This window comes from Falco punctatus (genome assembly GCF_963210335.1).
Source record: "Falco punctatus genome assembly, chromosome: 7".
NCBI classification, from domain to species: domain Eukaryota; kingdom Metazoa; phylum Chordata; class Aves; order Falconiformes; family Falconidae; genus Falco; species Falco punctatus.
This window is the reverse complement of record NC_137587.1, coordinates 16,405,871-16,429,316: the sequence shown is the minus strand read 5'-3', so window position 1 is coordinate 16,429,316 and position 23,446 is coordinate 16,405,871. Positions and strand designations below refer to the sequence as shown.

Below are 23,446 nucleotides of genomic sequence, written 5' to 3'. Positions count from 1 at the left end.
AGCCAATTTTTTAAAAATAATACTTAGTAGGTTTTCAGTCCTGTCATAAGTATGTGTCTGTCATGCAACCTGAAGTGTAACAGAAAAATATCCTCAGTATTGCATGGTAACACGTGCGAAGGATGTAAAGGAACAATAAGCTGCTGCTTTTTAGAAATCTGAACCTCTAGTGCAACTATTCAAAGGACATTCAGTGAAAATGCATGGAGGTAAGAAGATGGCAATGATGCGCTCAGTCTGAAGGCTGCTTAGCATAACCTATCTAGCATTTCCAGATTGTGTGATCAAGGTTTTTTTAATACAAGAATGCATGTATTCTTAATAAAGTAATACACTTCATAAAAATAACCAAATGGAAATGAGCCACTGGCTATGGTGCTAGTTTCTACTTGGTAATGGAAATTATCTTGCTGGAAGTCTAAAGCTGGTCATTATTTGCAGAGGAGATAACAGTGTCGGTGCTAGCAGGTTATTGTGATACCATAGCTTTTGTTTTATGTTTCTGACAAAATTTCGTAACATAGTACCCAAATGAAAAACCCATGGAAAATAAATACTGAAAGTTGGTGTGAGCAAATTTTCTGATACAAAAAAATAATTGTCTTGTGTTTTCAGAGTATGTGTGGAAACCCTGTTACCTGATGGAGTACTGTTTTGCATTGACTGCCTTGCACAGAAGTATGACATTGCAATGGATGATGTGTTACGTGATGAAAAACTGGTTATGCATGTACAGAGCATTTCCCACTGGGCACCTGCTAACATAGGACCTTACAGTCAGTCCATCAAGGTAGGCAATCTTTGTTACTTCATGTGAACTATATGTCAGTTTACTGAAGTGAGTACAGTTATAAAGTCTCCTCTCCCATCTGAATATGCAAAAGGAAATGTTTAAAAAAAAAAAATTAACAATGAACATTTTGAATGTATATTTTTAAAAATCATGGACAAAACAAAAACTTAACCCTTATGAGCCTTTCATTTCGTGGTAAGACAGGTTAAACTATTCTTTGCAGAGATCTCAAGAATAGCCAACTGTTTTTGTGCACTATAATTCGACCAAAAATTGTGTCGCACTTTTATACATTTTTATAATCTGCCTAGAATATAAACGCTATTTAGGAACATCTGAGGACATCTGAAATTTGTTTGTTTAAGGCAAGCAAGTTCAAACTTTTTTATAGGTCAGTCAATCCTAAAATGCTTATTTAATGAAATCCCTCTTGACACTTTTGGTACTCCTTAATCATTTAAAAGTACAGCAAGATTTCAGAACTGTTATCTTTTTTCAAATTAATATCAAACTGAATAGAATATTACATACTATTTAAAGATATGAAAAGGAGGCAGTAAAGTATCATGGAAAAGTGGACCAAAAATCTGAATAAAAAGCTTTTTTCTTAATATGGTAACTCTTGCCCAGCTAGTACCATTCTGACAACTGATAAAGTGTCTCACCTTTTCTGTTGCAAAAAATGTATATATCCCTTTCTTACCAGTCTTTCTTGTGTAATATGTTGTCCAGTCCAAATTATTGTTGTGCAAACTGATTTAAGTAACATGTTATGGTACCTGTTTTAAATTTCCTGAAACTTCTTTCAGCCTGCAAACCCACCTATTATCATGGCCATGGAATTGTACTTTGTTTTGTCTTTGTACCATTTTACAGAAAATGTCAGGAATAGTATTTTGCTTCAGAAGCTCATGTCAAATCTTTTCATTTGCAGGAGGAAGTGTTAGTAGATAACTAATGTATTAATCTTGTGGTTATAGCAGGGTGGGTTTTTATCTTCTGTATATGTTCATTTTTCTTGAGAAAGCAGAAAGTTGGTTTATTAAACTTTCTTCCATTCAGTCTTATACCTCAACAGTCATAGTTGTATCGCATGATGCGTAGTCCCGCGAAGATAAAATTTAATAAGCTTTGCACCTTTGTATTTGGAGAAACTTCTTTGATATATCATTGCAACTAACCTTATTACTGTCCTTGAGCTGGCATATGCTAAATTCAGAAAAGAGCGTGAACTGAAAATTGCTTTAGTAACCCAATGAATAGCCCCATGCTGCAAACAGATGGTAAGCAGGCACTGCCAGTCTCTTGGATCTCCTGGTGGTATGGGACAGTCAGCATAACCAAGGAAAGGCTCTTTTCTCTTCAATGATAGTGTAACCAATAATGCTGGTCAGCAATTTAAACATTAAGGAAAACTTTTTTTTACTTATTTCTGAGTATCAATATTTAACGTTATCCAGGTTTTATCTTGCTAAGAATGTTTGACTTTTTGGTGGCATTTTGAACCAGAGCTTGAACCAGTAAACATCAAAAGAATATTCTTTTTTTTATTTCAGTAAATGTGTTTTATATTTAAATATCTTTTTCTTTCTAAAATAGCATAGAAAAGATACAACCTATAAAACTTTTTCATAAGAATACATCATAGAGGAATGTGTAAGTGCATAAGCAATGTATTTGCATTTGAAAATTTATTAATGGAAGATATGGATCTCATATGTTCTTAAACACTAATTTTCCAAAATTAAAATCTTTTTTAGGTAGGTTTTCAGAACTTCCTCAGACTATGTGTGGGTAGTTATTAAGCTCTTAAGCAGAAGTAAAGCATTTCAGTATGTTTTAGGAATAGATATATATAGTAGTATATTTTCCAGAATAAATAAGGAATAAAGATGGCTTTTTAAATCTTTATAGTTAACAAAAATGATCTGAAATTATAATTATATCATGATGAAATGTTGATCAGTTTTGTATATTTGAGGAACAGAAGCTTAATGGTCTTAAAACAGTAGCTGGTTGTTACCCTTACTGTGTATCTGTAGATTTTGTTTGTCATTTGCTTGACAACAATTGGACAATTAAATTGTTCTCTTTTCAGTCCAATATAAAGTTTCATGGACACTGGGGAATCATGTTTTTTAGCACAGTGTTTTTGCTCGGTTCAGAATAGGCCAAGGACTGTAACATTCAGGGTATTTCAAGTTGGGATTGATGTGCACTGGCATGTAAGAGCGGAGCTGGCAGCAGAAAGGTGTAGGTAGTTCATGCAAACTATGGAATTCACACTTCAGGCTCAACAAACCACTCAGCAGAGCATCACTTAAATTCTGTAGGGACCTTGCTGGATCCTGCCAGCAGGTGCTCTGAGGACAAAAAGTGAAAATTTGAAATTTACCATAAGAATGTCCTGACCTCAATCTGATAGACACCAAACAACAGTGGCAGAATGAAATTAGGATTTTCAAAGTATTTATAGCAAAATCAAACATTCTTCCTCTTTGGGGAGTAACATTCTCTTTTGTGATTAACATTCTTTAAAAACAACTTCAGTGTTTCTACTTGTAAGTAGACTTAAACTGTTGTAAGATACAATATGACTGACTTTCTTGTAATTAATAAAAAACCGAGATCATTTAATATCTTCTTCTTGGTCCACCTGTTTTACTGGTGCAGAAGCCTCGGCAAATCCTAATATCTATGTCAGCAACTGGAATGTAAGCTGTGTCAGTTACTGTGAAGTCTATATATTGCTGATCGCAGTAATGTATAATGTGTTCTGATTATGTCCTTCTAATAGTAGTAGCACAGGCTGTTTAGTCTTGGAATATGATGTTAGGTTTGACTTTCTCCAGATTTTTGTTCCACAGTGGGCACCAGCCCAATTTTTGCTGATCATTAGTAGTAACTTTATAGTTTTACGAAAGGTACTTCATATTTTTACTTCTCACTGTTGTTTATCAGATTATTATTTTATTCTCATATTTTATTTCTGTTTTACCAATGTATTAGAGGGTTTGTCAAGACTAAGCAGTAATTGGTAGCTTGGACCAAAACTGCTTGCTTACCATGTACGCAAAAGCTAACATCACAGTTGTACATCAGGGAGTTAAAAATGAAGATGCGCTGCAAAGCAGTGTTGGGGGTGAGAAATATATACTGATAGCTTATTTATGATTATTTATTTTGTGAGAACATTTTTTGAGCATTTATGAACTGTTAGCATAGTTCATTAAAAATAAAAAATAAAATAAAAAAAAGCCCAGAGCAGATGAAACACTAACCACAAATACTTCTCTAAGAATGCGTGGAAACTTGACAGTGTTTGTACCAGATGTTCTTCTAGTATGGTAATGTGATTTAAAAGTCTATTTGCACTTACAGTTTGTTTGCTTTGGCAAAGTTTCTTAATGTTATTCTATCTGGAAATGAACAAACAAACTGCCACAGTAGAATTTATCATACTCTCATATTCTACAACAATTTTTGATGGTGACATAATGTATTTTATACACATACCGACATATATGCATCTATGACTTCATTATGTCTGTTGAACATTTTAGCTTTTCCTTGTGACATCAGTTCTTTCCCTCTGACAGCTTCCAAATCCCAGTTTCAACCATCCTTGGGGCATCTTTTTGTCAGTTTTCTCCTCTGCACCATCTGAACACGGTAGCACAAACATTAAAACCAAGAGTGTTCTTACACTCTGATTCTAATGTCCAGATACCTTTAACTTGATCAAAGTTGTGTTATTTTTTTTTTCCTGTTTACTCATCTTACAATAAATTGGCGTTTTTTCTTTCATTTTTCTGATCAAGCCATGTTAAATTAGTGGGCAAGTACTGTGGGAACAATAGTGTGAATAGAGTCTTGCATCTGGTTTAAGGTAGTGATACTTGCAGTGGTTCTAATGTTTCCTTGCTAAGAAGACAGTTGCTTCTCTTGCAGTGAAACTGAAAATGGTCTGATAGATTATAGTGCACAATTTGTAGCAGATGGCTTTAAAGAGTATAAGGTGGTGTTGGAAATAGCCTTGTCTATTATGTACACCAGAAAAGATTACCTGGCTACTTTAACTAAGTGACCGGTTATGGTTTTCCAAAAGCATGCTTAGCTGTTGTTAAACAAAATGCATATTTAAGGACTCCATGCAGTTAGGGATGCATAGATTGTGCCTGTAAGAACATCAGCTGAACTTGCAGTCACAGCTGGTATCACAGAGACCATAAATAGCAGGGGGTAACTATATTACCTCTTGCAGGGTGCCCTCAGCTAGACAATTCCACCTTAATGATGAGACATTGTAAAAAGAAACTCTAGGAAGAATTAGAACTGCAGTCTTTTTCTAAGTAAATCCTTGCTTCCATCGCTAATTGTGGTTTGGGCTTCAAGGCATGCAAAAGTAGGAGTCAGTTATTGATCCTGATGTTGAGAATGGGATCAGTCATCGCTGGTAAGACTATGTGGTACAATTACAGTACTTGAAATGGCTGTTTGAAGAGAAATTTGGAATTACTTTTTGAGGTTTTTGGATCCAAGCTTCTTGCTTTCTGCAGAGCTGAAATATGAAGAGATAACAAAGGATCTGAGGTAGCTGTTAGCATAAGAGACAAAGTGTGATTTTTATTCATTTATTTCTTTATGTCCGCTTACTGTGAAGAAGTCCAAGACTACCATCTTAGTCTGCTACAAGACATATTAACATTAAGGAAAAGTATTGACTTATTAGATAAGTGTCTAGTAAGTGATATTCTGCATAAAATGCTTTAGAGCTTTTCATCTTTACTTCAGCATCATTAGGGCTAGGTTCTGGAGAAAATGCCAGATGCTGGCAAGAATTTTTTAGCGCATATATATATATATCATGGGAAGAGTTTTCTGTTGAAAATTTTATATGTAGTTTACAAACACTTCAATATCAGTCATAATTACTTGATTTAAAATATATATACTAATAATATATACTGTATAGGAAAGTCCACTGGAATAATGTTGGTATGTCTGGAAATGGAAAAATTTCCAGATGAGAAATGTCTCAGAGGATGAAATCTTCATCTTTGGTTCCACAGAGCAGAGGTAATGTTAAGAACTATTGCGGTGAAATTTGTAAAAGCACTGTTGATTAGTTACAGAATGACTGATTGTTCTGATTATGCTCTTAGTCTGGAGATTTGAACTTATTTCTAGATAAGGGATTGAGAAATATCTAAATATTAAAAGCTTGGTAGCTTTCAGTATTTGAATTAGTAGTTAATTTGGGCACTTTGATAAGATTTTTCCTGATCTCTTTATTGTTTGATGGAAAGCATGTTATCTTGAAGTAGATTACCAGATATATTGTTTTTCCTTATGACTCAATCGATCTGAAGTCCTGTCTCCTTGATGTGTTTCTTCGTAATCCATTCTTTCCCTCTATTTTGTTGTTGCTTGCATAAATCAGGAATTAGGGGTTTACTTTGTTTGTACTGTAATTACTAAATGGATTTTTATAGTGAAGAGCAAACTGTATAGTTAACACCAGGTGATCTGTCATTTTTTTGAGAGTCAGAAGTTATTATACAAGTATTTTTTTTCTAATGGTGCTGATTTCTTATTTCATTGATACAATAAAGTCTGATCCAAGTGGCTATGTAGCTAAGAATATAATCTTCCTCAGTTTATCAGTTTGAAGTAATTACTCAAAATTATTACTCAAAAGTATTGCTCTGCCAAGGAAGGGGCCACAAGGTTTAATTCTGGGTGTGCTATTTACAGATTAATTAGGACATTTAACTTCATTTTTAATACTAAAGAATTAATCCCATGAAAATTAGTGATCTCGGAGGAGTCAGTTGTCAACTTCTGACAGGATCTCTTTGCCATAATCTATTAAAATGCTGCTTTTATCTTGTCTTGCCTGTGTCATATTTTATGGATTTTTTCATAAACACTGCCTATACTTCATAAATGTCTCAATTTTCTAGTCTATTAACATTACTTCAAAAGCAATTGATAAAAGAGTAGGGTATGCATGAAATAATACACCAATAATGTGAAGTGCTGGAGGCAAGAACAGTGGGTAGTATCTGCGCAGCTTGTGAGCTGAAACAATGAAAGGATGTTTTATCTACTACAATAAAGAAACAAATGATCATTTTTGATAGTAGGAAAAAAGATTGCTAGTAATTGGGCAGATGAAAAATGGGTTACATGATATATATAGCATTTTTTGAAAATGATAACTGAATTGAGAAAACAAACAGCTGTGAGCATATATTTACATTTTCTAAACCTTTCCCCTTTGATTATGATGGGTATTGCAGTTATCTTCACATTGTAGACACCATATTTTTTAAATAGTTGTAGTAAACTTGTAAGTATGCAGATATGTAGGATTCATAAGGAAATACACATTTGTGAATGAGTTGTTCAAAAAAGCTATGCAAAATAAAAATACAGAAGTAAAAGAACACATTAGAAGTGTTCATAGTTGCTTTGAATTGATGGTAATTCACAAATTCAGGAAAGATGAAACATAAAGGATCAGTTTCAATAGGTAAAGTATTTTGTTTTTGCTTTTGCCACATTTGTATGAGCTCCCATCTTTCCAGAATTGCAATGCAAGTTTCGTTCCTGAAATGAAGCTCTCCATCTTCCCTAAGATTCAAGATCCAAATAGTGATTAGGTCAGAAAGCAAAGAAAACTGGTAACATAAAAATTAAATGCAGCTTGGAGAGGTCTCCATATGCAGAATATATGTAAGGACACAGTATTGTAAATAACATGACATTTTATAAAATCTTAAAAGTAATAGAAATTTCTAAAACAGCATGTATCACATTGTCTGTGCTTTTAGGAATTCTGAGCTCCCACTCTGAAGAGCATCTCAGCTCCCACTCAGATGTGAGTGACTCAGAAATCAAATGTCAAACTGAGGTGCTCAGTGCCCTGCATATGCATGACGTCATTTAGAAAATATAAACATTAAACCAGATGAGGTTACACTGGCTTGATATCTGTCTGTCAAAGGCTTCAGTTGCCAGCCATCATTTTACACAAAGTGGACTAAGGCACTTCTGCCAGATTCGTCTGCCTTAGTTAAGACAATCATTCAGAGTATCTACCCCTCAGTTCTGCTTCACTCTGTTAACATTTACCAGGTAATTCTTTGTTTGCTTAAAAATTCTGTGACTGGCTAAACTTTGATTGGTGCTGTTACCTTCTGGGGAGACAGATATCTTCTGCTTTGTCTCTTAGTTCTTAGTGATTCAGATTTAAGAATATGCAAACCTAAACCGTGCTACCCAGAAGACCTTAAATATGAGGAAAGGAGAAGGATGGCAGTTGTGTTCTACTTAGGAAATGCAAAAATTGAGTCTGCTGTAAACTGCACATTTGATTGAGAGCTCACCCTTCCCAAACGTTAGTCCGCAGGGGATGCTGGAAGGGTATTTCTCACTGTCCTCGTTCAAAGTCACAGTTCAAAACTGGGGGACCAAAAAGAAAGTGTCAAACTTCAGTGCGGTTGAGAGTTTAGATTAAGGTTAGTGTAGACATCCTTGCTCTCTCCAGACTGCTTTTGGTTTATATGCAACATCCCTGTGAAGTAGGAGATGTTTCCCATGTCCTCTGGCAAGGGGGGCTAAATTTCAGGTTTTTGCATGCTGAAAGTGCTCAAGCTTTTGCATTAAGGTAGCAACTTCATCTTTTTCTTCAACTGTAGTGTAAAGGAGCAACTCTTTTTTTTTTTTTTTTTTTTTTTTTTCTTTTTTTTAATTCATTGGTGGGAGGGGTTGTTTTTTTTTGTTTGTTGGTTGGTTTGAGTTGGGTTGGGTTGGTTTTTTTTGAGAGGAATTTATATATAGACACTGGAATTTCTTCAGTCCTAGCCTGTGATTTTCCATTTGACTCTGAGTTTAAGACAATGTGGTGTATTTCATTGCTTCTAATTGCCTGTCAGAAGCTATGCACTGTGCTAGCTGTTGTAAATCCCAGGTAAGTTTCTAATTCAGGACTGTGAATTTAACACCAAAAGAGCAGTGAGAATTTTTTTAGTTGCTTAGTAGTTAATAACCTTTTTAAAATAATCTCAAAGAGCATTTTCCCATATGTAAGAGAAAGAGGACTTAATTGCTGTTTGGACTCCAACCTTCTTCAGACAGCTCTCAAGCCTTATATGCTCAGCATAGATGACCTTATGTTTACTGATTAACCAAACTATTTTTCGATATTCTAATAAAGCTTTAAGCCTGTGTTTGCAGCTTAATTATTGGCAGATGTAAATACTTTCCTGATAGTGACACATATGAAGGCTGGTGGCCTGCCAGTTAGCAGTCTTATGGAAATTTGTTGGTTTTGTACTAATTCTATGAGCAGTTAGATGTGAATTTACCTCTGTATGTGGGAGGAATCCCATTGAGTTCTGCTTATATACTTAAATTCTATGTGTAAGAGGTGAAAAGCTTGTAATATTGATGTTAGTGGAAAACCTGTCTGGGAATTAGTAATGAAGGTGAATTGCAAGTTGCTTGATTACTGAGCAGCCCATTTCAGGTAACTGTTTGTTCCTCAATTTGATATGAATATCATACTTTCCAAACAACTGAACATGTGCAATGCATGACTGAGTATGTGCTGGCAGCTGTATTTCCAATTCTCCTAAGCATCGCCTTGATTTTTCCAGGTGTAATCCCTTGGTATCTGAAGGGGTTTGTTTAAATTAAAATGTGTATTTTCCTTCTTAGCTTTTTTTAATGAACAATTTTTTTTTCTCATCTAGCCCCCATCAAGTCCAAAGGAATGCTTCATCTTTTTGAACATTGCTTAGTGTGAAATGGGAGCCCTCCTTTCAGATCAAAGGGTACACAGAGTAAGGAGTCTTCCAAGTCATACCAAGCAAATGCCAAGACAAGAAAATATTCAGCATCATGTTTTGAGATCCAACTGAATCTCTTCAGCAACCTATGATGTCAGTGTTACGCTGATCTTAGTGATATGCTAACCTTGGTGACATGCTCATTCTTCCTTCTACCTTCTACCCAAATGAAAATCTTTAACATTACATCAGCAATATAGCAGAAACTTCAGCTCTTAGTGTATTTTTAACACTTACAAACTTTGGACCAGCAAATAACCAAGAATTTTCTTTCACAATGTCCCACAAATGGAACATTGTCATTTAAACCTATAAACCTGACTGCTATCTGCTTGCTGATCCCAGTGTTGCAAGGGACCCCTTCCCCTGTATTATATGTTCTGTATTTCTACTCCCCTAAGAAGCTTTCTTTCCTAGGTTCTTTAAGAAGGGCTGATGTCAAAGGTTGGTTTCAAATTTTGCTTTAAGGTCAAAAGAATAAAAAGGAAAGCAACAGTGTAAGAAATAATCATAGCAATATCTAATCCCAATCTTATTCTATTACATTGTCATCTTAAATAAGCTGACCAATTCTGTCTTTGGCAGAGACCACAGTTTCCGACCTATGGAATACTGGAATATTTGTCATTAAGCAGAGAATGAGAGGATTATTTTTACACTACATTCTTAAATATGTTTTGAAGCCATTCCCAGTGCTGTTGCTTCATAGGAAAAATGCCAGATCATCACCAATATCATGAAAAACATAGGATTAAAAATGTTATAATAGACAAATCACACCTTCAACTGTTAGACTGATTGTCTTAGAAAAAGATTTAGCTCTGTAATAACCAGAAGTAAATACTATGTTCAGAAACTGTGACTGAGGCAAGTGCTTTAGAATCCCTAAGTTTCAACATCCAAGTAGTGATTCAGCCAGAAACAACAAAAAGCACAGTTGTAGTAATCATAAACCATAAGGACTGTATAAATGAGGCTGACACTAATGTCAAAAGCTCCCAAAGAGAGAGTCCAGAAAGATCATTATTTCACTTCCTTTTGAGATTGAAGAATTCACTCTGACTTGCAACTCCTTCTCTTCACATCTTATCTTTTGAATTATTTGCCAGCTCCCTTGGATCCACAGACAAGGGAACCTGGGCAGTTCTGTTTCTATAGGCTCCATCTACTACTACTCCATCCTTGAAACACTCACTGAAACCTCAATCCCTTCTTATGCATACAGCAAGTTTTTCATATAGAACAAGATACTTTCTCCACAGATTCCTTACAGAAAGAGCCTCTTGACCAACGGCCTCGTAGTGTACCTCCAGTCTGTAAGCCACTTCATGATGGTATCCCCTTGAGGGTTTACAAAAAAAGCACCAGAATTTGAAAAACAGAAATAAACATCTCTACTTCCTCATGAGAACAACTATACTTTTACTACTCTCACCTACACTTAATGTTAAAAAACAATGAACATGAAAATAGCCCCACAAGTAGCTAATATTTTCATTGGCTGCCTTGAAAAAGAGGTTCTAAATGATTATACTATGATATCATGACATATCTGATATACACAGATGAAAATTTTATCTGAACTGGAGACAGACTCCTTTGTTGATTTTCACCACAAATTCAGTAATTATCAGTTTTCTGCCAAGCCATCTTTGAAATCCTCCTACACCAACGTTGCTTCCCTAGATGCCATCATCAGCATCAAAACTGTAACCTAAAAACTGCAGTGTGTAGAAAAAACATGACTCCACGTATTCCATAAAATGAAAACCTGTACCAAACTGTTAAAAAAATATAATATATGGTTAGACCCTTCAGTAAGACATTTGCTCTGAGCAGAACACTTGATATGCTCCCCTCAGTCATCTAAAAGAGGTTTTTAATAAATAGAATCACTCCTGTGAAAAGAGCCACCCAAATACAATGTTAGGAATTACTTACTTGAAAGAAAATGCCGTTACTGATCCTAAATCCTTAGTTGTCACACTCCATCCATGGAATTTTTAGAACATCATTACACAGTTATAGCCTATAACGGAAAAAAGATCCTACTTTGAAAATATATTTTAAAAAAACCCTTCCTTGACAAATCTTCTCAGAACCACCCATCCTAGTGTTCAAACAGCCCTCTAGCCTTAGTGAGTTTATTTGTAGAAGCAAATACTGTGCAATACCAAATACACTTGATGGATCAAGAGTGTGCCTAAGCTTGAAATGGAAAACTTGCCAAGACATCTCTAAAGTAAATAATCCCTACAACAGACCTATTTAATATCTTTTTATTCTATACAAACACTTCCAGGGTTGTAACATATTTCAAGTGCTTTCACAGTAACTTTGCAAGTGAAGCTGAGCCACCAGTGTGGCCCAGATTGAATGGTACAGAAAGTCTGTAGAACAAGAATTATTCAGGTGAACATTTCTAATAGAACAATCATTCTGTAATCTGTCAGTCCTGATCCTTAAGGGAAACTCACAAAAATATCCTCAGAATATGAGAATTAGGACCCAAATTTTTAATTCTACTGTGAATTTTAAAAAGTAACTACTAACAGTACGCAGTGGCTTACAGTACACTATAACCTTCCTAATTTCTATATGCTTTAGAGCCTATGACCTGCCTGTCTTAGTGTCTTTCCTATAGCATCTTCTTTCTCCCTTTACCTTCTCTCCTGAAATTTCCTCTCCTCCATAGTTCCCATAGTTCTTATAAAGATAGCACGACTGATGCTTAGGTAGTTCTCCTCACCTTGTATTTAGCTTCAAAAGCTGTTGTGTTTCAGACCAATCACCCATGTTATTTCCTATCAACGTGCCTCTTATACTTTTTTCTGTTTCTTCATGTTCTGCTTCAGTATGTTTTAAGGGAGGGATCCTAATCAGAGTTCAGACATCTTTTCCAGAATTATGTATTCACTACTGGCAAATTTATTTGGGTCCACTACATTATCTTGGCATCTTGGCACCACATATCTTTCCATCCCCCATCTCAGTTTGTTTTCATTTGTGAATTTGATGCGTGAGAGCCTGAGGGTTGAGCTCAGTAACTGAAACATTGTCTCTTTCTCTAGAGGTTTGGTTATGTGATTATTGTGACAGGTTTGAAGTGCTCATGTTCTTTCTCTTTGAATTTTCACTAGGTTAACTGTTTGTGAGCCATGCCATGTCCTAGACAATTCATCCCTAGGCGTGCTCTAACGTATACAGAAATAGTGTCTTGGTTCTTTGTGCAGCTGGTATTTCTCCTGACTGGGTTTGCTCAAATTCCACTTGTTAGAACACCTTGTGTTACTGTGTACTTCCTGGGACACTCACAGGGACAACCCTTCTTTCCTCTTCACTTGTTTCCTACATGTATCCCTACACTTGTTTGTTCATAATAGAAACTTTCTGCTGTAGTTGTGTTATGGTTGTATGGGAAGCTATCCAAACCTTACCAGATGTTACAAGACATCAAGTTAGTAAATTCCTCACCTTTAGTTCTCTGCAGAAGTACTCTTCTACTGAGACACCCAGCACCTCCTCATAAGCATAGCTATATTTTTGCCATAGTGCTGAAAGTAAGTTCAAGCTGAACTGATGATGATAAATTGGTGCCCTCCATATCATTACACACTGAAATAGTATTGAGTCTCAAAAACGTGTCAAACTTCTTTTTTCCAGCCAGCTTTTGATAGTCCAATTTTCTGGCATCTGTTTTAAATGCGAAAGCTCTTTGCTTTGGACTGTTTTTATCTGCTGAAACCATAGTCAGTTGAGTTGGGGAATTTAATCTGAAGCACTGTGCTGCTCCTCAGACTGTTTTCCTTCTTGCACTTTCAGTGCAAGTAAACCACATGGGACCTATTCCCTCAGGCAGTGCTAGCAAAGGTGGTTGGATGTCTGGAGAGCGTAGGGGTTGTTTCCATGGCCCTTGGTGAGATCATCTACCTTTTAAGGACATAGACTATTAGCTGTTTTCCCACCCTTTCTTTTTGAATCCAAGGGATCACAAATAATTTTCCTCTTTCATTTTCTGTTGACCAAGGTTTCTTTTACCACTGTAAAACCTTGAAAAAAATCATTCTTTCAAGACAGCATTATCATCTGCTTTATCATCCATTGTTAGAGAGGCATAGCTTTCAGCTCAGCTCTAGGTAACGTTCCAGGGATTGAATAAATTTTATCCCTGAGTTCAATTGTATGGTTTCTTACTACAAACTCTGTCAGCCTAACAAAAAAAACCACCTTGAAATCCTGTGAGAGAATTCTGTTGCAGAACATTGTCTTAGTAGCTCTTTGTAATGAGACAGGACAGCATTTTCAAAACAAGGAAACATCTCTTAGTCAACCTGACTGTTGCATTTTAGGGCAGCTTAAAATGGAAAAGCTAAGCTTACATGTGTGCCTGTGCCAAGAGATTTACTTGTCTTAGACTTAAAGAGTTCAGGATTTGATAACTCTACACCAGAGACCAATTTTCAACATCTATTGTTGTTGTTGTTGTTGTTGTTATTATTATTATTGTCATCATCATCATCATTATTATCATTATTATTATCGTTATGCTTATCATTATTATTATTTTGTTTTGTTTCCAAGGCTAACCAAAGTGTTTTCAAAGGTTTACATGTTTTTCCTCCACGTCTGTTACTAATTTCAAGTTAATTTCTGATTATTTGTCTTCTGTTGTACCTCCAAATAATAGTTGTATTTATAATCCGAGTTTGTGATGACTTACTCATACTGACATGTTAATGTATGAAAGCATGTTGTATATGACAATTTGTCATGCATTGCTTCCTGAACCACTCCTGTTTTTCAGTAAGCATACTGAAATGAATTTGAGGCTTTTGAAACCTGTGGTTGTAACCAGGCAGGGTTCAAAATTAAGAGCTTTAGCTCCAGAGTTCTTGTCCAGTTCATGTTGTATAATTAGGCACTTTTTTAGAGAAAATTACACATTTACTGTTTGCTAGGTAAGATTATTTTTCTCCCAATTACTATACAGTGTTAGTGTGACCTGTTTCTTCTCTTTGCAATTGGAGCTGTATATCAGTGTTGAATTAATTTTCCGCTAAATATCCTAAAAATTATTTGTGAAATATTTTATGGTCCTTGGAGATGAAAAGTGCTGTGTAAATTCAAAATTATTTATTAATACCAGGTCTAAAAGTTTTTTTATTTTCTGATTTTTTTATATTTGTTTTGCTGTGATTCTTAGCACTTACATTTGGTGAGAAAGGGAATTTTTTTACTGGTATGATAAATTTATTTTCTTTCTTTCTTTCTTTCTTTCTCTTTGCCACTTTATTCCATCACTTTAGTAATTTGAGAGAGAAAGAGAGTTCTTTTGTAAGAAACAAGCTTTTTTCTTAAAGTCACAAGCTTAGTATTATAAGGCATCCGTTACACTGGAATGCATTTTGATTTTTCCAGGCATTTCAAATGAATTAATAGCAAACAGAAGAGAAGTATGTGTACATATATGAGCAGATAGTGAAAATAGTTCCAGTTCAGTTAAACATCTTGATTATTAAATATTTCCAATTATAATATGTTAATATTAGCATTTTGGTTTTAGTTCTCCAGTTTACATTAAGAATTTTCCTATTTACTGTTAAAGCCTAATTCACTTCTGTGAAAAGATTTATTATAATTCCACAGAAGGATGTCTTATTTAATGCATCTAAAAATTCAGTAAAATTTCAGTTTCATGATATTAAATATTTGTGACGAGGATTATTTTAGCCAATTGTGTCTGTCATCTAGATATCTGATGATCATTGATTCCTGTGTTTATGATAATTATTACCAAACCATCCAGTAATATACCATTAGAACTTGAGTCAGTAAATTTAAAACATTGTTTAATTATGCAGGAAATATTTTATCAATAAGCATTTACAAAAAGAGAGCAATAATCTTGAAGCAAATGTTTACAGTTAATTTAAAAAAGAAAGTTGTGATAGATGCAAGAAAGGAAGAGAAGCATTACACAAAAGCACAGAACAATGAAACTATAGTTTAAATGTTTGTGTCCTGATCTCTAAAGTTTCCTAGAGATTCTACTACTCTTTATAAAATATTGCAATAAAGTGTAATTATTTTTTTAAACGCCCCTGTGATAATACTTTCCATCTTTTTTTTTTTTTTTTTTTTATCAAGATTCTTGGTAAAGAAAGGTAGGATAATCTGCAGGGGCATCAATTTTTAAGATAGAATTTTAGTGCCAATCTGAATCCAAATCTTAAGGATGAACTGTGTTAGCCACATGCTCAACTTTTAATTTAATGTTAATTCCTAGTTATATATGCGAAGGGTTAGATGTAACTTTCCTTTGTACATACTTAGTAAAGTCCAAAATAGTCATTAGATGTAGATAAAATACATTAGATCACTGCTGTCTCAAATCATATTTCTGCTTGGTGTTCCTCATACTGCACCATGGACCTGTAATTGTAGTACAGTGTAAGAATTACTGTAATCCCATCCTTTATACATTACTCCATTAAAAAAAAAAAAAAAAAAAAAAAAACAACACACAAAAAACAGTACTACTAATTATGTTAAATGCCAACAAGAGCTGCTTGTGATGGACACACAGATGTTGGTAGTATATCCAGTGCTACATACTCACAGTAGAGCATACTGATATTGTAGTCAGCGGGATTTTTCTCTTAATTTCAGTGGGTCCGGGAGCTGACAAAGGTGCAAGAGGAAAGGAAAGAAATCAAAGGAAAATAGTAAAGAAAGAAATTAAGAGGGTGAAGGTTTCAAAGAAACAAACAATAGTAAAATAGTTCAAATAGAACTAAGTAGACATTCAAAAGGTTAAAGCTGTGGGTTGAAAAGGGAATGTTGGCAAAGGTCGGTTAAGAAGAGGTTAGCTGTAGAATTATAAACAAAAAAAGAGACGGCGGGGAGGGAGGGAAAGAGAGAAACTAAACTGAGTCAGACAGAAAGTAGGCAAAGTGGAGAGAAATGAAGAGAGAGAAGGAAATTCATCCTGCTGGAGATAGTTTCTCCTGTCACTCACAGATAAGTATTGCCTCTGGAAAGGTCAGTTCAGGCATTGCAAAATGACAGAAGTGATAGGGGAGAACCACATCAACTGATATAAGGTGAGTAAAATAGGGCTCAAGATGCAATTTTTATCATTGATAGGACAGTGTTTACTTTGACAAATCTCTGAATTCTCCTTTAAAATACGTGGGGAGTTCTGGTGAATATGACTAACCTTTTTTTTTTTTTTTCCTGCCATTTCTGGAGTCACAAATTTCTCACACCTAAATGCATGGTGTAGCATATTCTCAAGTGGCCAGAATGCTGAAGCGTTAGAAAGAAACTGATATTGAAAGAGGTACTGAATACCAGAATTGTACTTTGGAAATTAGGTAATGTAGGTAAAAAATGGTTTATGAAGTCTTAACTTACTTGAAAACTATCCTTTGTAAAATAGATCATCTATAAAGAAAACACGTTGTCTTGTTTCAGTGAAGAAGTTGCTCCTGACTTCAGTACGGTGCCTACAATAGAACTCCCACATTAGGCTTTCCTTTTTACATTTATGCTTCCTTTCATCCTGTAATTGGGTGTTAAGAATTTGGGGTCTGCAGCTTTATATAGGAATTAGTGCTTTGTAGTTCTGACAGTAACAATAGGAAAAACAACCAAGTGCCAAGTTATGTATAAAGCTTCAGGATTTCATTGTTGTGGAGGTTAAAGTTGCCATGTATTTTTGATCCAGTAGATGATGTTAATAATTATCTCATGTTGCAGCATTTTCCTTGCATAAATGACAGAATAGGTAGTGAATCCTTTAGACCACTTTGGTTTGCTCTTCTTGTATTTGTTAGTAGTCACATGAGGTAATTTTGAATTTATAGTTAATTTCCTTGTACTTGAACAAAACTGTTCTACAGGATAATTTCAGATTATATTAACAAATAGAAAGGGCATGACAGAAAGAAAAGAAAGCAGCATGATAAACGTTTTGACCTTCTAGTGAGAAACAGTATGGCATGCATAAAGGACTGCTGCATTAAATGGAGGAGGGGGGAGAAGGAAGTGGGTAATTATTTGTAGCAGTGCTTTTACTGTTGTTGGAATGAGACAGACTAACAGTGGCAGCAGTCATTTTGCTGAATCAAAGTCCATGTTAGTCGCATTATACACTGCCACAAAAGGTTGTTAAGGCTGGTATTAGCATGTACCACTGAGGACATTGGAAGGACTCGACCTGTCACACTAAATCGCCTTCTTGCCCTCAACCATTGAAGTCTCCAGCTCCTCTGACATGTTCTTTCATTAATGGCCTGGCCTTGACAACTGATCCTAATTGCCTCTGAACCGCACTTCATGTATTATTGGTGTCTGCCTGCCCTGGTTCATGTCAACAAGCCGCAGCATGCACAGGGTGTGCCCGGTGCCTTTTGCTGAAATGATGCTCACATAGTCATTTACCTCTGAGGGTCTGGGTCTCACTGGGAGTGAAGTATAAAGCTAAAGATCCTCCTGTCTCTTCTTAGTAATACTTTAATGTGGATCTGTGCTATGTACTTATTAGGCATGGATGAAGACTCAGTAAAACATCAAGCCAATTATGCAAGATTCCATTAAAGCATAGACTAAATGCAAAATAAAACTTGTCTGCACTGTAGTTACTGAGTGTTTGTTTATTCATTCTGAAAAGCTTATTCAACGAGAAAGTGTGGCTTACACTTCGTTTTTCATAAATAAAAATTCTACTCTTATTTAAAGTAATAGTATGAAAGAAAAATGCTATCTTTAATTTTGACAGAGTTCCTGTAGATGGAAATGTTCTGACAATAAAATAGGTAGGAAAAGGATCCCATTAGTTGAATGTAAATTGATGCAAAAGCTATTTAAAAATCTCAATTTTTCTCTCCTTTTCAATGAAACAGCTTCATAAATATGTTTATTAATATTTCTGAGAATTTTTTTAAAACGTATACATTTCATAGTGATACATCCTTTTCTTGATTCCAAACCCTTTCAGTTTTTAGTCTTGCAGATTGAAAAAACTGTGATACATTTTAGTTCTCCTTCTTCAGTATGCATTGTATTTTTACCGTGAAGTTTTATTTTAAAATCTATAATAACATATCTGCCTGCCCAAAACATTTATATATTTTAAGCATGGCTATGATTTAAAGCTTGTATAATTTCTTATAAGATTTTCTATGATTACCTCAGTCATCGAGAAGACTGAATAATTTGAATGAGGAGCCTTTTAAGCATGCAACTTCTACCAGTGATAATAAAAAATAAATCACAGAAGCTCTTTGGTGCTAGGTATCATTTAGCCTAATCTAGACAGTGACATTTGGGCCACTAACAGCATAATCATAGTTATTGCTACAAATTGCTCCATGTTTGAGTTTTAATGTTATAAGTAAATTATGCCACAGGATAAAATATATGCTTCTTTGGGAATTAAACATGTTTATTTCAGCTATGTGGATACGGAATGCTAGTCAGCTAGCAAGTGTCTTTCACGTAGTAATACTGCCACCTTCTGAGCTAGCGAAGAATGATTCGGAGATGTGGCTGGTGTCGCTCCTAGGGACTTTCTGAAGAATGTGTTGCAGGCTGGTGGTTTGTTTTGCGTCTGCAGCATAACCTCCCAAAGTAAAAAGTGCTCGAGACCAGAAATTTTCTGGAACCTAACGCTGAAACGGTTTAAAAACCCAGTCTGGAAGGTAATGTAACTTTTCGTGGAGATTTCACTCCTACTGTGACTGTCTGGCAGACTTGAAGAAATAGGCAGAAAAAGTCTATGGGGAAAATTTTGTTAAAAATGCTTTTTGAAAGATGTGCTGCCATTGAAGTCCAGAACCAAAAAAACATTCTTATTCTTTATACTCTGTCAAAAGACTGATCCTGAGTTAATTCTGATGCAAGAATTACATAGGAGGAAAGGTTGCCCAGTGGTTTTAGGGCAGAGGTGGCCACAGCTGGGATTAGAAGATGAAGAGGATTGCGAACGTTCTTTCACCATCATTCATTCAGACAACGTGCCCTTCAGCAGAACAGCAAGCCCTTCTGATTTTCTCGAATTAGGAAGATTAGCATGAAGCGCATAATGCGGGATGATGGAATTTGTCATAATTTGCATTGTCCTGGAAAGATTCAGTTTGATAGAGCGATGCATCTCAAAGCTTGTCATGTCCCACGGGCAGGTCATGGAGGAAGCTCGGCAGAAATAATTTCACGATATGTGCATCAGTTGTAAATGCCTCATAACCAATTTGTCAAAAAAGAAAAAAAATGTGGAGGTCAGGAGAGTTGAGGGAGGTGGGCAGTTGCCCAAACACACATGGAAGTTAGATACGGTAACAGTAAATTAGACTTGTGTCATTTTGGAATAAGCCATGATTACATGCAATGAATGAACACGTTGACTAGATACTTGACAGGTTACTGGTACAATTTTTGTTTCTACAGTATGTAAGAAAGGTAGACCTTCCACTAACTGTGTTATGAAGTTTATTTATGAAAATTCCTTACAGAAATTATCAGATACAAGAGCTACCAGATCAGTTTTCTGAGCGATTGCTTCTGACCTTGATAATGTTCCCAAACTGCAGATAGAAGAGGATAATCAGCATGTAGTTGACAAAACAGTCATGACAGTGTTACTTATATGCTGCGGCATTTCTGGAAACAGGCATGTAGAATTCAGACAGGCAAGGGGAACACACTTATTTACAGTAGCATAGCAAGAAGAAAAGGTCCAATGTCATGAATTGACCATGGTTTATTTATGGACCATCTGACAATGAAGCAACAGTCTTTGATATTTAGAAATCTCTTCTGCCCAAGAACATTATAACTAGGGCTCATAGGTTATGTTATTTATCATTTCAGTATCTGGTTCTACTTGAGGAAGACATTTTGCAATGTCTCCTTTATTTGTCTTTCTTTATACATTTCAAACAACAGATTAATGCCGGTGGTTCAGTAACACTGATCTTTTGTGACAGTTGAGCATTTGCGAGTTGAGGGTCTAATAACAAAATCAAAATAAAAAAGGGAAAAATACAAAAGAAATTGTCACTTCTAAGGACCTACTTTACTGTCCGTGGGACTCAAATAATTCTTCCTTCCTGAGGTTGGTTGTCAGGCTGCTGTCTTTCAGATGGTTATTGTTGTAAAAATCTGATTTTTGAAAACTGAATTACCTTAGGGTACAACTCAACATAAACAAGTCTTTCAACACCCGGTACCTGATATCAAGATACATGTGAAACTAATGGCACTGCACAATTACAATTTGATCAGGCGTGGGGGTTTTTTTGGAAGAAAGTATTTATAGGTTTCTGCATAAAAAAACACATTTTAATAATGTCAGCCCAAACTATTCAAAATAATTTTTTGTCTGCAAAATAGTAGCTTTCTGTATATGTTCTCAGTTTTCTTGATCACTTTCTTTTCCATAGTTTACAGCTTTGATTAAGTTTTCAAAGAAATTTCTATGGTAGTCAGAGATCGTAATTGATGTGTGGTACCAGTGAAGGAAAAATATGATTTGTGTAACAAAAAAAGGTTCTTATGTCTTGTCTGTAGCTTAAAAAAATTACCTATATTTTTTATTGAATTGGAACCCCAGATCCTGTATTATTTAGTATTGCACATGGTGAAGAAAATCTTTAGAAGCCAGAATGTATTTTTATTACTTTGCTGGGTGATATATGCTGATTATATTTTTTAAAATGACAGAATAAATAATCTTTGCATCTCTGTTTTTAAAGGTTGGTTAATATTTTATTCTTAAAATATATTCTGGTAACTTTTGAGTGAAAAGCAACAAGTGTTAAATTTTTCTGTAATTTCTTTACTGATGTTTTTCAGAAAATGTTTCGCACTGTCTGCTAACCACTTCAGTTTTGGTCATGTAGCTTGACTTTGAGTTTTGAGAGCTGATGGTGATGAGTGAATAACTTGAATTTAGTAAGTAATCTTGAAAAACCTCAGAGCAAAGAATCACAATTGTCAGTCTTTTCTTGTTTGACTTAATTATAGAATATAGAAATACAATGCCTGGTGATATAAAAGCAGAGTTCAAAACATGGAGAACTGATTTAAAAAACGTAATACCTCTGAAACTTTTCATTTACTATTACTGTTCAATTATTTGTATTAATTTAATCTTGATAAAGAATTTTCAATCAACATTTTTATGCTGGGCCTCTTTGCAAAGTTTACTTCCAGTATCTGGTGATGAATTTAAAACATGTCCGTAGGATTCCCCTTTCTGATAATAGGAACCATGTAAAATACTTAAATTATGATATGCTCTACACATATTTTGTTAAGAATGTGTCCAGTGAAGGATGAAGGTATGGAAGTACACAAGAAATGGGTAACACAACTTGTTATGTCAAATTTTCTCCATATTTGCCATTTCTGATCACGAGAGTTCGTTTACCACTTTTTATAGGGTCCATGTGGTATCACTGTGGGATTCAGTAGCTTATGTTGGGTAGAATCCACACATTTCTTTTTTTTGTTACATTTGGAGAAAGGCAGTATGTGATAGGAGATATTTGGTGTCACTGTCATTTAAATGTGGGCCATTCTAAAATGAACAAAATGCTGAAATAAAGAAACTGAACAGCATATTTTTCTAACAGTTTATATACTGTGTGGGAAGACAATCAAACTCTAATTCTTTTCTGTGAAACCATACCCTACTAAAACTACTAACATGAAAGAAATGAGGTGATATTGTTCAAAAGGGAGGAGGCAATGAGATGAAAACTGGGGACTTTTTTCTAGATTTTTAAGGATTTCAGTGAGAATAACACATACTCCAAAGTGGGTTTTCTCTTCGTGTTTCCATTATCTTTTTTGCATACATTTCTTTCTTGTCTTTCACATCTGGAAATCTTCAGAGAAATTAATAGAGAGAACACTTTACGCATGCATATTAAGTGTTGTTCTTTGAAAATTACTTTGCTCTATAGGGATTTTTTCTGTTGACTGTCAATGACTTCCAATGTAGTTTATCAGCATGTATAAAAAAAAAAATTGTTTTTCCAGTCATTTATGCCACAGATTCGATCTAGGAATTAATGGTTGATCTGTGTTCTTACAGTTCTTAACTTAAAAGATCCTTCAGATTCAATTCTGCTGTAATATGCATCCCTATCTCCTTCTGATTCCTTAGAGCTTCCTATGTAGTTTTGAACTTCTGAATGAGGAATTTGCATGAAGATAATGAACACCCCTTGTCTGAAGGCAAAGATTGAAATAGTCTGTGGTCTTAACATCCTCAGTAGGCTGTGCCAGTCACCCAACTCAAGAGAAGGCAGAGAGAACAGAAGGCAACTGAACAAAAATTATGCAGGGAGAGACAAGTCCTCCTTATATTCACCTGGAGATAGGTCATTTACTGGACTTCATGTTCCTGGCCAGTGAGGCTTTGGATTTGATCCTTTGAAAGCCAAATGGTTTAGCTTTCTGTAAAAGTAGAGTAGTGCAAAACAGGCCCACTGCAGGGGTCAGGTATGGATGTTTATTACTTGTTTTGATGTCAGATCAGGGGATGTAAATCAGAAACCTTATGATGTCATATAACAAGTTATTTTTTCAGGGAAACAATTTGTATAAATAATAACTGTTTCTTTTAACAGTAATAACCAGAGAGAACCTAAATATTTAAGTAATTTTCTTTGTTGGAAATTCATAACTTCAGTGTCTGTTTAAAAATTCTCCTAGACTATTTGTGAATTCTCTAGAAAGTTATCATAGTATTTTACAAAGTTCTATTGCTGTAGCTCTTAGGCTT

The 23,446-nt window shown here is 35.1% G+C and overlaps 1 protein-coding gene across 5 annotated transcripts in view; it reads left to right on the top strand.

Moving 5' to 3' along the window:
* DPH6 (diphthamine biosynthesis 6) overlaps nucleotides 1-23,446 on the top strand; it is a 232,317-nt gene that overhangs the window by 116,543 nt on the left and 92,328 nt on the right. For all 5 annotated transcript variants that reach the window (XM_080394734.1, XM_080394733.1, XM_080394732.1 and 2 more), the window contains one exon: nucleotides 616-790. In XM_080394734.1, coding sequence (XP_080250860.1) covers nucleotides 616-790 — 175 coding nt within the window. The remainder of the gene's footprint in view (nucleotides 1-615; nucleotides 791-23,446) is intronic.